Genomic DNA, 14111 nt, shown 5'->3' with positions numbered 1-14111 from the left:
GAATTACATGTCCAAAAAAATGGAATGCTCATGAGAGGAGACAGTTTTGTTCCTCCGTTTTGCTTGAGACAAAGGATTATCGAAAATGGACATGAGGGACATCTATCTCGGTCAGTTTATGACTAAGAGGAAGATTAGAGAGAATTACTGATGGCCAGCAATGAACACTGATTTAATTATTAAGATATAAGCGTGTGTTATCTGTGCCAACAATGACAAGCCTATCAAGCTTACGACTCTGCTTCTCTAACCATGTGTGTTACCTGAATGGCGGTGGCCTAAGATTTCTGTATATTTTATAGGGCCATTCAATGTGTTACCACGCAGGTACAAGTTTGCACTTGTGATTGTTGATTATTACAACAAGTGGTGGGAAGTAGAATTTCTGGAGGAACCCAAAACTGCTGTTCTAAGGATTTTCAAGAAAAAAGGGATGGTTGTCCCAAGGAAATTGTGTCGGACAACGGGGTGCAGTTTGTTTCCAAAGAAATGAGGGAATTTCCGGAAAAAAATGCCATAGAACATAAATGTATTGCTTTGTACAATCCACAGGTCAATGGTTTAGTGGAAAAGATTCATCGTACTTTGGTTGACTGCATCCAATGGTCTGTTCAGAATGTAGTTGCTGTGCACAAAGCTATTGAGAGCATGGTGTGGTCCCATTGCTCGACTTCCAACGCTGTGACTGGTAAAAGTCTCTTTGAATTAATGAGGGGGCGGGTACCCACGTCAAAGTTGTGGCCCACATGGTTGAGAAGTTATCAGACTAATACGGAGAGGGGGAACTCTGTGGACCAAATTATACGTCCCAAAGTAGAGTTGTACCAGAGCATAATGAAAGAGTATTATGACAACAAGCATAGAGTTACAGGAAAAACGACATGTATCAGCGTGGGGGGTTGGGTACGGGTCAAGGTTCCCACTCATGTTGTGAAAGGAAAGTAGAAATTCAAAGATCCTGAACGGGTGGATGCGGTTTCCAAGAATGCCTTTCGGGTCAAAGGTCATGAATGGTGGAATGAAAGCAAGGTGCACAAAGTTGAGAACATGGTTAGCAATGAACGCGTTGGTGATGGTTTAAGCAATATTCCTAACAAAGGGTTAAGCTCAGAGTTGTCTGCTGAGGACCCGAGTGGTTTGAGCACGACTGGTGTTCACATGCAAAATGCATCTGGTAAAGATGTTTTCCTTGTGGGACATCGTAGAATCATGAGGTCTGTCAGCAGGCCAATTAGATTTTGTGATGTTTAAATATTTCCATTATCGTTCTTTTCGTCTTATTGTATTTTTGTATCTGAGTTTTTAATTCCATCCATTGGATTAGTGAGTGAATTTGTTTTTCTTTGATTTTATTACATTTTATTAAAGGAGGGAAATATGTTGTGATGTGATGCACTCCGCATTCCCGGTTGGTGAACCTTGGAATGTGGAATGCAGTAGGATCCAGTCTGTAACGTTCTCTTGGTGGCAGTTGCTGCTGGGAAGCTGGAGAGGGTTGAGCCAATAAACCCACATCAAACGATTACTGGACCTGCCTCTTTTATTTATATCACTACACAATGCCCAGTTAACGTTGAATTATCTGACGCAAAAGTGACAAATTCTTCATGATGAGCTCATCATATATTTTCAGCAAAAATTGCTAGCCTAAATTCTAAATTATTATTTGAAAAATCAAAATTAGGATCTGAGTTTGAGATACAAGATATATACATACCATGATGGTAAAGAAGCGAGTCTAATACTTTGTAGGTAATATTGACTGCATGAATACTGGTGGAGTGGCAAACATTTAACACTTCTTCCATTGGTAACCTGAACCTTTCACAAAAATATGCCAGGAAGATAAATGAACAGATCCTGGCTCTAGGGTCTAGAGCATTAGTCTTCAAACTTCTTAATGCTGCGCCCCCTGTAAAATAATGAATTCCTTGCCCCCCCCAATTTTTTCCCAATTATTCTTCTAAATTGGCATGTTTAATATGTCTAAACATATTTAACTACATTTCAGTTAAGCTCTGTTACCCCTTTTTACATTTACTCCCAGTCAGGATATAAATGACAAAAGTTGTTAGTGAAGCCCCATTACAAAATCGCTTACTGCCGCTCATGTTTTTAACACTTAAAACTAAGCATGATGCTTCTCTTGGCCAGAGACTGGTCCCCCCCCCCAAACTACTTAAGTCCCCCAAAGGGGCCAGCCCCCAGTTTGAAGACCTCTGGTCTAGAGGGTGCAACTGATTGTGCTCATGTTTACCTAACACATAGCCTTTGAGGGGTGGCGGGAGGGTAGGTCCTTTAGTCCCTGCGAGGAACACCACCCACCCTCATGTTACCTCTACGTTCTCCTTCAAAGTGCAAGTTATCAGGCAACACACTCTTAGTGCATTGCTTAGCATGGCTTCTCCATGTCAGGTGTCCTGTGTGCTCTGCTGTGTATATATACACTGCAACAGTGTACAATTTTGGGCTATTCAGCAGACTACCACGATGTTTCGGTCGTATGGCGTGTGGGATCAGTCTGTGCACTGCAGAGGTGTTTGTGCACACAAAAACTGGATCCTGCTTCTCACTGTGTGACATAGCACAAAGATGTTTAATACATAAGAAAAGTGATGACTGCATGCATTGAAGGAAACAAGATCCAGCGTATGGTGGAAGCAGCTTGTCACCGATTCCAAAGGCAATCAGAAAAGCAGAGATGATGAAACCAAAGGGCACTGTTAAAGGTGCATTTTAGCATTTAGTAAAATATCCTGAAAGATAGACACAAAAGGGATTTTTTACCTCTCTTACTAGCAGGTGTTCTGAATTCTGCTCAGCATCTTCAGGCACAGTGGAGTACATAGTTCGTGTTCCCCATGGGATTGTGGTGACCTGTCAAAAATGAAAGGGTGAAATTAAGCACATTTTTATCTGAAATCAAACACCTCTTTTAAAATACAATATTTGCAACTTGCTGGAACATAAGGGACAGAGTGGCAGTTAATATCAATGCGGTCTGACTGTAATATAAAACATTCTACTTGATTTGACTGAGCCTGCTTTTAATATGATGCCATACACATGGTTCTTATGATTGCCTCCTCATTTAGATATTCAAATGTATGTAGTGTTCCATACAGTTTCCCGCCAGTGATTACCATTGAGAACGGGATACAGTCTTGTCTGACTCTGACGGCATAATTACTCCGTGAGAGAAGTAGTTACGTCGACATCTGGTCAAGGCGAAAACCGATTTAATAAATTACACTGAGTAACATTATGTAGTATCCTGCATCTGTTTCGTTATGTAGTTTACTCCTCCTATCCTGGAGATATTTATCCCAGCATATTGTTAATGTTATCCAATGTACACTTCCTGCTCAGCCAGTGTTTTTGTGCTGAGTGCTGCTTAGAATGTTGGTGATTGATGATGCACCTCGGAATGTTGGGAGCTGGTGTGCAGTGGAGCGACAGTTTAGAATGGGCCGAGCAGCAGACAGGCTGCTCCTGGTGGAGCTTCATGAAAGATCTTATCTACATGATGTTGTCTACAATAAAGACTTCTTGAAATACATCCTTCCTGCTTTGACCTTCATCACTACACTACACATTAATTGGGTAATATAACAATAACATAAACGTAAACATAAGCATGCCATACCAACACACCAAAAGACGCCTCTTCACACAAAGAAATATGTAGGCATCTATATAGATAGAAAAGCAATACAGGTTTGAGCAGCAAGTCGGACAGGGCGGTGTGCATCAGCAGAGCAAAGGATGATGTACAGGACGGGCACACGGTGATGCACTTGAGGGGTGCCCAGGCGCTCTCCAGTTTAGTGGCACGCATTTGTGTGCAATGTGAAAGCACTGGGTGATGTGTTATGGGGCACAGGGTATGTACACTCTGGCCTTACTGTGAGGAAAAAAGATGACGCAGAGTAGTAGGAGGGCACAAGTGATTTCAGAGTGGCATAGGGTTGTTCCTTCCCAAGCATAACTCTCTCATCCAGTCCAGTTGCTTTCTTTACAATAAAGAACTTGTATTATAGCACACGCATGTACACAAAGAAAGATACACTACTCACTCCTGACATTAAGGAATCTATAAAAAGGTGTTTTCAGCCTTTCTAATGCATTAGAGAGATTTTTAGGGAGTCAGAAAGCTATTTCTGGGTGGATCCCATCTTCAAAGCCATCTATTTAGTTAATTCGCTAGTATGCACAGAAATTGACACGCTAAGGCGGAGGAGCGCGGCCCCACTGCACTCTGAGCAGTGCAAAAGGAAAAATAAAATGATAATAGTGCAATATAATTATCATTTTATTTTTAGTGCAGAGCCAGGTTAGGGCGGGGGCTTGGCTGTCGTTAAAGGAAGGAGGAGTGGTTGGTGCACCATAAATGAGCATGACGGTTTGGCCGGCCGTCTTGGGCCAGCCAAACTGACATGCGCACTTAGCATTTCTTCACCTGGCTGTGTTACACAGCCGGGTGGAGAAAAGTCCTAGGCACTGTCTGAGTGGCAAACCAGGCCACTTAGACCTATCACAACGCTATTGTCATGCTGGTACCATCATTCTGAGAGCCTGGGAGCCTCTGTGCTGCCCGGATGCAAGAACAGAGGGAGGGTAGAGGAGAGGCGGCAGCCAGCAGGTAAGTCTTCTTTTCTTTTTTTCTAACCACCCACCCACCACTATTGTTTCCTAGGAGTGACCACCGGAAATACTACCATACATGCACAACTGCAAAGGGCCTCATGTGATGTGTGAAACCTCAGACCTTTCTAGGATTTTTGACTAGATACATTTTGAATGCTAGGTTCTGAAAAAACGAATTTTCCCCCATTGCAAGGTGAGATAGAGTAAAAATCCTAGGTGAAAATACCTTTCTGCTCAATTGTAAATTTGGCCAGTGTCCCCATATTTCACAGAAAATCTGGCCAGTAAAATTGCATTGCAGATAGGCTAGAGTGCAACCTAGTCTCAGTGCCTAGCCCTTTCCTGACCCGCTACCAAGACGGCGTTGCTTGCAATGCTACTCCTCACTGCCAGGGGACATTTTCCCCTTCCCTCGCCAAACCTTACACTTCCTCCTTTACCTTGCACTGACCACCTCACAGACATTTACCACCTGCTCAGAGGAGGTGGTAAAGGTTTGTGTTAAAACCCACCGCATTGGAAATTCAGGGTGGAATTCTGCCTGGCAGTCTGAGTCTGACAGTCATTCTACATTTCATTGAGTTTAACTCGTAAAATGTGGCTGTATGTGCAAAGGTATGAGGCGGTAGGGGAAAGCCTGCCCACGCGGTATCTCCACAATATATCCACCTAATTTTTAATTGTGGCCTTGGAATGGCAAAAATAAAACTATATGTCCCACAAAGTAAAAAGCTGAGGCTAAACATTCCGAACTGGCTGACGGTGTCACACGTGACATCGGCCACCAGACAGTCATGAACATGGAGAGATAGATGGAAAAATAATACATATACACATTTCGTTGTTTATGGTGAAAATTCACCCTTTTTTTCATTTGCTTCATGAAAGTGTGTTCTGTGTTTTAGGTGTCCTAAATTCTGATAAAAAAAGTGTGGCTTAAGTAAACAATTTCAGGTATATTCATTTGTTGTGCAATTAATTTACAACCTTTTTGTAGCACCTTTTTATATTTCAATGCCTTTCAGTTCAAGGAGGAAGCATCCCAATTGTTGTTGTGGGACAGCCAAAAGAAAAGAGTACTTAATGAACCTCATTACCGTCTGGTAATGTACTGGCTGACGCCAAAAGTTGATTTATTTTTGACAATGTGCAGAGATGTTTTAAGGCATGAGCAAAGTGGGAAGTTGTCCAGGGCCCCCACCTTACAAGGGTCCCCTGGGAAATTCAACTTTCTCTGTCTGACCTCTGTCTACTTCTATATCAAAACATTTCCGCTTCTCTCTGCCTGACTCTACTTCTAACACTGTCTCTTTTTGCTCAGGGTCATGTAAGGATTTTTGCGTCCATTGCACAACATTTTTCTTTAGACTCTTCTATATACATCAAGGCATATTTAAACTGTTTTTGATTGTCCCCATTTCATAAACTTCGTTAGGTATTATGCAGGTTTCAATTTGCAGAAACTGGGAAAGAAAATTCAAAGTCTTTCTGAACAATGGCCCCCAAAATATGTCTTGGGGCCCCAAAATTCCTTAAGAGGACACTGACAATGTGTGAAAATATTGGCTTAGAGCATGTAAGTGTCTCTATTATCAACAACAGTCTTATTCTTTCTCGTAACTACTACTAACGCCACAGTTGTGGAACTCTCTGCCGCTCACTTTGCGGGGAGCTACCAGCCTACTTGCCTTTAGAAAAGGCCTTAAAACCTGGCTGTTTACCCAGTAGCCCGCTTTTTGTGTGCCCGCTTGGCCTCTGTCTTGTTCTCATTTTAACTGTGCTATGTTATTAGGATGCAGCCCTCCTTATTAAAAGCGCCGGGACACTCTTTTTGAGTAGCCGTGCACTATACAAAAGATTAAATAACATAACATAACATAAACCGCCGTATTGTGTTCAAGCTTCAATATTCATGCTGAAGTGGTTTTACAGATTTAGCAACAAACAACTAAAAAAAATTAAATTACGAGGCAGGCATCATCAAATAAATGCATATTCTGGAATGCGTATTCATTGGAGCTGTAAGTAGGGGTACAGAGGATGCTACAGCACCCCCAAAGTAACCATGCTGGAGTTCTGAAGGTGAAAGAGAACGAACGCTTACTTTACCTGTTATTTTTATTTTGTTACATTTGCTGTGCGTTCCAAAACAGAGATCAAATGTCAGTCTAGTCTTGTAACAAACTGCTGCTTATTCTATTAACAGGGAGATCGATGCTTTTCTACAGTGAACTGTATGACAATGTTGCTGGTATGAAAGGAAAGGCTGTAGGATGTACTTTTCTTCTAACAACAACATTTAGATAACTATAAATGAACCGTACAAATATTTCAAAAAAAATAAACAGGATATCACAACTGAAACATTGTTTTCTGATTCTGAAGTGTGATAGCAACAAATCAACACTTTACTTTGTGATGCTAAAATGACAAATATTTGCTGAAGCCAAATTTCCACAAATCATTTCCAAGCTATCTAGTTTTATCAGTAAAACTATATCTGCACCCAGAGGAAGTGATGGTAGCAGACCAGTGTTCCCGTGGGGAGCTTTGTGGTCACAGGCACCCGACAGGGTGAGAGAGGTTAGCTAAGGGGAAGGGGCGAGTAATTACGGTGCTATAAAGGTATCAGGGAGTGTGCGCCCAGCCTCTTCCTGACTCCTAGCACCACCGGGAGGGAGCAAGTTTAGGCAGGACAGGAGAGGGTTTGAGGCGAAGGCCTGGTGTGAATCTGGCCTTTTTGGTGGATCGGGAGAGGTGGGCTATGTTGGCGTCTGACAATTCGGCCGTGCTGGCAGTGCGTCATACATTGGTAGCGGCAGGTAGGGCCGTTCTGCTCTTGGCTGCTATACTTAACCAGGCCTCGGTCGGCATGCGGTGCTGAACACCCTCTGCGTCGTCTGGAGTTTGCCGTTGCAATGGCCACCTGCATAGCAGAGCGGGAGGCTGGGAAGACAGTGGGGGAGGCCACGGCAGAAGCACGAATCACTCTGCGGCCAGCTCCAAGCATGGGGTAGGTGCTACAGCCTCCAGGCACACCTGGAAACATCGGCGAAGAGTGGTTGTCAGAGAGTGAGGGTGGGGCCTGCATCTATGGCTGCCGCTCCTACTTGCGTGCTGTCTTCATGTTTGTCTTTGGGCAATGAGCCCCCAGGGATTTACAGGTCTTTGGGCCTGTCCACCTGACCCCTCCCTGCTGCAGGTACCAAGTCACTGGAGGCCGAGCCAAAGGACCCAGCCACTAAAAATGCAGTGTTGTGGAGACTTGGCGTTGGGGCGGAGAGGCGGCCCCAACATGGTTCCTGCGCCCACAAGTGAGGGCCTTGCAGGGGTCATGGGTGTCTGGGGCCCGGGGTCACCCTGCCAGTAAATGGCAAGGGGGCATATTGAAGCACGCATACATGAGCAGTGCTTGCTCGTACAGGAGATGGAGGAGTGCTGGCATGGGTGTGTGAGGCCAGGGAGTCTACATTTGGTGCGGCCCTGCAGCCAGGAGGCCACTGGTTTCTGGTGAGGGTGGTCAGGATCCGGGGTGGGTCCTGGGTTGGGTGGGCATTGGTTATTGGTGTCAGAGGGTCAGGAGCATGATATAGGTTGGCTAGGGGCCAGTGCGGCTCGGGGGCCTGGTGGTGCGAGGGACCCCCCAGGTTGGTGCAGCCTGATGGGGAATGGGACTACAAGACTGGCAAGTGAGGCTGGTAGACAGTTGGGGATGCCAGTGGGGCTCATGACAGCCCCTGGACATTGGGCTGAAGCAGCAAGGTTGTCCGCGGCAGCCTTCCCTCTGACAAGGGCTTGTGCACACAGAGACTGGCCGGAACAACCACCTACGAATGAGTGTGACGCAACAGCGCAGCTGAGAGTGGGTATGGCGTGTGGGACTGGGTGTGTGGGTGCTATAGGTGAGCATGATATGCTCCTTGACTATAGTGAGGCCAGTGATGAGTGAGAAGAAGATGAACTGCCTGATGACAATCATGTGAGGATGCCAGTGGGGAGGCCCAAAGCAAAGGAACAGGCAACAGGCAAGGTTGGTGTTTTGCAGAAGTCAATTGCAGACAAGGGGAGTGCCACGGACAAAGGGCCTCAGAACAGTGGCAGACGTCGCAAGGAGAAGCACGACGTTGGTGCCTTGCTGGCAGGTAAGGGTGATTGATGGGCAGCTTGTGACACTGAAGACACATGGGCCAGAAGTAAATCTTGCAGGTCTGGGGGTGTAGGAGATGGTGTTGTGGAAGAGGAAAGGGCTCCTTCGAAGGGCGCTTCAGCGCAGACAGCAATGCCCAAACGGGCGCGTAGCGACACAACGGTAGAAGGAAAAGGGGTTCATACAGAGAACAATGATGGGCTTGGAGGAGTGCTGAGGAGGATGGGACTGTGGAAGATAAGCACAAGAAAAGATTATCATACACCGGTTTGGCGATGTCCCTGTGGACCCATCTAGCTGACCAGACTAAGAATAGGATTTGGAAACACAAGTACGTCAATGTTTTCAAACTACTACACAGGGAGATACAGGCGTAAGAAGGGGCTGTAGAGGACCGATGGCAGTTGACCAGGAGGCACAGGGTCCCTATAAACATAGAGAATTGGACATTAGCATTTCTGATTTATGCCAGCATCTAATGTGAGCGACACACTGACAGGTTGATTGCGTTGCTCAAGTACATGGACATTTTTCAAAAGGTCCAAATGCCCTTCCGGGTTATGCCTGGTTTAGCTACGCAAGGAATTCAGGGCAAGAGTGACCTCAATCCTTATAAGCCTTGGGGATGGTGGATTCTGAATTGTGGATGCAGTGGATGTTGTCCTTTCAATCCACGGCCTCTACGCATTCCGGAAGCCTTGTACTTATCATTTTTTTCAGCCCGCCTGCTCCACAGGGAGCGTTTTATGCTAAGAAGCCAACTGGACCCAGCATTGGGGCATGTTAGAATTTCAATAAGGGTTTTTGCCCCCGACACTCATGCAACTTCAAGCATGAATGTTCCAAGTGTGGGGGGCGCTACCTCCTCACACAGTGTTTCACACTGGTCAGCCCCGTGGAACAATGGAAGGCCTCTAGAGGACGGGGACAACAAGGTCAGCCTGGGTCTAAGGGCCCCTACACACATTAAGGTGGAGGCTAGGGTCCCTTGGCTCTCTAAATACCTGGAAAGAGGCAGCATTGCGTTTGGAATGGGGTTTCACAGAGTGTTTTCAGGTAGGGTACCAGGGTTCTAGTGGTTGCAGGTGGGCAGACAGCTTGAAGTCAGCCAGAGAACTCCTGCAAGTAGTAGAGGCAACATTGGGAAAATAGCTAGCGGAAGACAGGGTGGCAGGCCCCATCTTTGAAGAACTGAATAGAGTTAGCTTTGTTGTTTGATTAAAAAATAATCATTACAATGTTGAACATGCATCATTAATACAAAACGTATACCGGATGATTGTTTAAATATTTACACATAGTACAAGAGACTGGTCTTATCTGGATCCTGTGTTTTCGCGTACATTGTTTCCTCTTAAATTCTTTTTTTTTTAGAAATCTACCCAAATGCGTCCATTTAGTCCATTTGTACCATCACAATGAATTAAAAAGTAAAACTCATCAATAAATAGTAAAAAAAACAACAACTGGAAATCTATATTTGTTCATAATAGTAAAATATTAACTTCATCTAGACAATACAACTTTATAAGGAGCGATTAAGAAACAGTTGGGAGCCGTGGTTGGCCCTTCTAATTTAGCATCTGCTTACGCCACAGGGCAAGACATTAGTCATTTAGGAGTTAGTGACTGATACCACTGGTAGTGCAGTTCCATTTGTATGGTAAAGTCACTGCATACAATAATTTAAGTGTTCCTGGGACGCACAAGAAAGCAAAGTAATCTGTGTGAAGAAAGACCATGGTCAACTACTGTTAATTGGAGCGGAGGACTTAATGGTTAACCGTTGTTGATTTGCTATGAATCTTCTTGCTGTTCTTGTCGCGAACTTGATGAACCGGATGTTAAGCAGTGGGTTTTCCGGATTCATTTTATTTATTTATTTATTTTATTTAAAACTTATATCCTGCAAAAAACGAATCATCCCCAGAGGGATCTCTCGACGTTTTTGGCAGCATAATGCACACGGCTAATCCAGGAGTTGCGACTTTAAAACAACCACGTTTTTAGCAGCTTCTTAAAATGTTTCAGGCTGTGGCAAGCACCCAGCTCGTCCAGCAGGTGATTCCAATGGAGAGGGGTTAGATAGGAAAATGTGTGTCCTCCCATTTTTGTTTTCTTAATCTTGCATGGATTGAGAAGGTTTCGATTACAGGATCTTAGGACGCGCGCAGGGGTGTAGGCTGTGATCTTTCTCTTTAAATAAAGGGGGCAGATCCCCTGTCGCGCTCTGAACACCATTACCAGTAGCTTGAACAATGCTCTCTTCTTTACAGGTAGCCAATGCAGCTGTTGCAAAAGAGGGCGAGACGGAATATGCCATGGTTTAATAAGAACCCGTTGTGCAGCACTGTTTTGCACCACCTGTAGCCTTGCTGCAAGGTCTTCTCTAATGCCTGTCAGGAGAGCATTGCCATAATCAAGTCTGCTGACTAGTAGAGCTTGTACTGAGGTCTTTCTATTCTTTCTATCGCCATGGGAAGATTTTTCTCAGCATTGGGATAATGCCAAAGCAGGTTCCTGATACTACTTTTACATGCTTCTCCATCGAGATTTTATTATAGATCCATATGCCTAAGTTCTGTGCATGTGTCTTAGGATTTGGTGCATCCCCTAGTTCTGATGGCCACCAGTATGCAGACCATATCTCTGTTGCTTTCCCAAATAGGAGGATCTCCGTTTTATTGGAGTTTAACTGCAGGAAGTTATGATTCATCCAGACAGCAATTTGCAGCATACAGGACTTCAACTTGGCTTTCGTCTGAGCTGGATTTGTCTCGATGGGGACTATTACCTGTGTATTGTCCGCATACGAGATTGTCTCAAATCCACAGGCTCTAATGATAGAAGCCAAGGGAGCCACGTAGATGATGAATAGAGTGGGACTTGAAATTGAACCCTGTGGGACACCCTTGTCTGCTGCCAAGGTCTGGGAGACAAATGTGTCTAATTGTACACATTGAGTTCTGTTGTTCAAAAAACTCTGTATCCAAGCCCAGGCAGCCCCTCCGACACCAATCTCCTGCCATCTATCCAACATGACACGATGGGAGATGGTGTCAAAGGCTGCCGAAAGATCTAAAAGCACAAGCATAGTGGGGGCCCCAATGTCAAGTGACATCCTGATAGTGTCGTGACCTCCACTTATGCCGCCACCGTGCTGTGGGCCGGGCAGAATCCTGATTGCGAGGGATCAAGTAGACTATGCTGTTCCAAGTATAGCATCAATGGCTTATTTACTAAAGTATCCTAGACCTTTGAACTACTCAGGAGAAGGGAGATTGGCCTGTAATTTTGCAGCTCCATTGGGTCTGCCAGCGTTTTTTTTAGCAGAGGTTTTACATGCACATTTTTCCAATTTCTTGGGAAAGAGGCTGTCTCCAGGGAAATATTACAGACCTTAGTTAGAGAGGGAGCTACAATAGATGCTAGTTCAGCCATTTTAAATGGCAACACCGGGTCTGTTGGAGCACCTAATTTAGTTTGTGCCAGCAGAGTTGCCACTTGCTCTATTGTAATGATTGCAAAGGAGTCTAATCTAGGTAATGTGGGATCTCTCCCCAAAGGGGATGACCCACTAGATACCTTTCCTCCTTCTAAAGAGCAATATATCTGGTCTATTTTTTCTTTAAAGTAGTTTGCTAGATCATTACATAATGTTTGAGTAGGGGTAATGGATAGTGTATTTACTATGGGATTTGTGAACTCCTTAAGTATTTTAAAGAGCTCCTTGGAGGAGTTGTTCCCCTCCCGTATTCGCACCCCTAAATGATCTTTACTTGCTGTATTGCAATTTTTTAAATAGACTTTATGCATCTCTGAAAAAGCCTGTTTATCCTCCCGCCATTTGGTTTTTCTCCATTTCCTTTCTTTCCCTCTGCAGTGGGCTTTTTCCTTTTTAAGAGTCTCGGAGTACCAGGGAGCTGAGTTCTCTCTATCCCTCGTTCGTATTGCTCTAAGAGGAGCAATAATGTTTAAAGTGTCTGCAATAGAGGTCTCCCTTTGTACTAAGGCCATGTCACTTGTCTCGACTTTCTCAAAAGAAGGGTGCCTGAAAGCTTGACTAAACGAGTCCCAGGTGACTTTCCTCCATGCTCTCCGTGGGATCACTCTACCTTGGGGCTTGTTGCCACTGCCTGTTGCCTTCCAAGTAAAAGTAAGGGCACAGTTGTCAGTCCAAGTCAGTGCCCAAGGGGGATCTGTGGATAGGCCATAGATGGCAAAAATATTATCCAGGATGTGGCCTGCTTTGTGCGTGGGCTCATAAATCCTCTGTGAGAGCCCTAAAGACTCCATTGAGGATAACAGACCCTTAGTGTCTGAGTTTTCAAGCTCATCAAAATGATGATAAAAATCGGCCACCAGAAAAAAAGGCTCAGATTGTGAAATATAGGGGGCAAGGGACTCCAGTAGTAAGGTGCAAAATGTTTTATTATTTTCTCCTGGAGGGTGATACACTACTGCACCCTTCCCACTGGCTCTGCCATGAAGGTGAAGCCGAAACACAATCAATTCAATGCCATCCGTCAGTACTGTGTCCAGTACTTTGATATGAAGAGGGTCCCGAGAGGCTATAACCAGGCCTCCACCCTTCTTGTTTATCCTATCTAGTCGCATGATGGAGTATTCTGCCGGGAAAGCAAGGCATACCAATGGGGTAGTGTGGTATTGCAGCCAGGATTCAGATATAAGGCATATGTCAGGCTTCTGATCCTCTAATAAATCCCCTATTTCAACAAAATGTTTAGGAATGGATCTTGCAATAATATACAGGGCCTGAATGCGCTCCTGTCCTACTCCCCCCTGGTGAAAAGTCCCAAAGTTTGTAATTTTACTGCACTTTCCCCCAGGATCTCCTGCGTTCTGGGGAGGGTTTGTTTGCTTGGGTTGAGTCATAACCCATTCACAGTGTTCACATCTTCCCACTAGTGCTCCCAAAGAGGGCTCCATCTTATGACACTTACTTAAGGGGGTGTCCCGTAGCAGTAGCAGCTTTTCTTTGGAGTACTTTAGTCCCTTCATTATATCAGCTACAGGGGGCAGCGTGGCCCGGCAGCCGGCAGCGTCCGGGAGCGGACTGGCGCAGAAGGGCTTGCCTTAGGCGCGTCCGCTGCGCATACGAGCAAACCCTGCCTTTTATGCCCCCAAGGTTAGCCACTAGAGCGCTAACCTCTAAGATGGCTGCCGCAGTCCGGATTCCACTTCACTCCTTGGCAGCCTCTCTCCACTCAAACGGCTGCCTAAAGCAGACCGCGGTGGACCGGAGAGTTGCCCTACGTCTTCCCCAGTTCCAAAGTGTGGTGAAAGATAAGGGTTT

At 45.1% G+C, this 14111-nt stretch overlaps 1 protein-coding gene across 7 annotated transcripts in view; it reads right to left on the bottom strand.

Moving 5' to 3' along the window:
- Positions 1 to 14111, bottom strand: part of DOCK10 (dedicator of cytokinesis 10) — a 1735912-nt gene that overhangs the window by 1193483 nt on the left and 528318 nt on the right. For all 7 annotated transcript variants that reach the window (XM_078665953.1, XM_078665951.1, XM_078665949.1 and 4 more), the window contains exon 3: positions 2788 to 2877. In XM_078665953.1, the coding sequence (XP_078522079.1) occupies positions 2788 to 2877 (90 nt within the window). The remainder of the gene's footprint in view (positions 1 to 2787; positions 2878 to 14111) is intronic.

This window comes from Lissotriton helveticus, chromosome 11, assembly GCF_964261635.1.
Source record: "Lissotriton helveticus chromosome 11, aLisHel1.1, whole genome shotgun sequence".
Lineage (NCBI taxonomy): Eukaryota > Metazoa > Chordata > Amphibia > Caudata > Salamandridae > Lissotriton > Lissotriton helveticus.
This window is presented reverse-complemented; position numbering and strand designations above follow the sequence as displayed.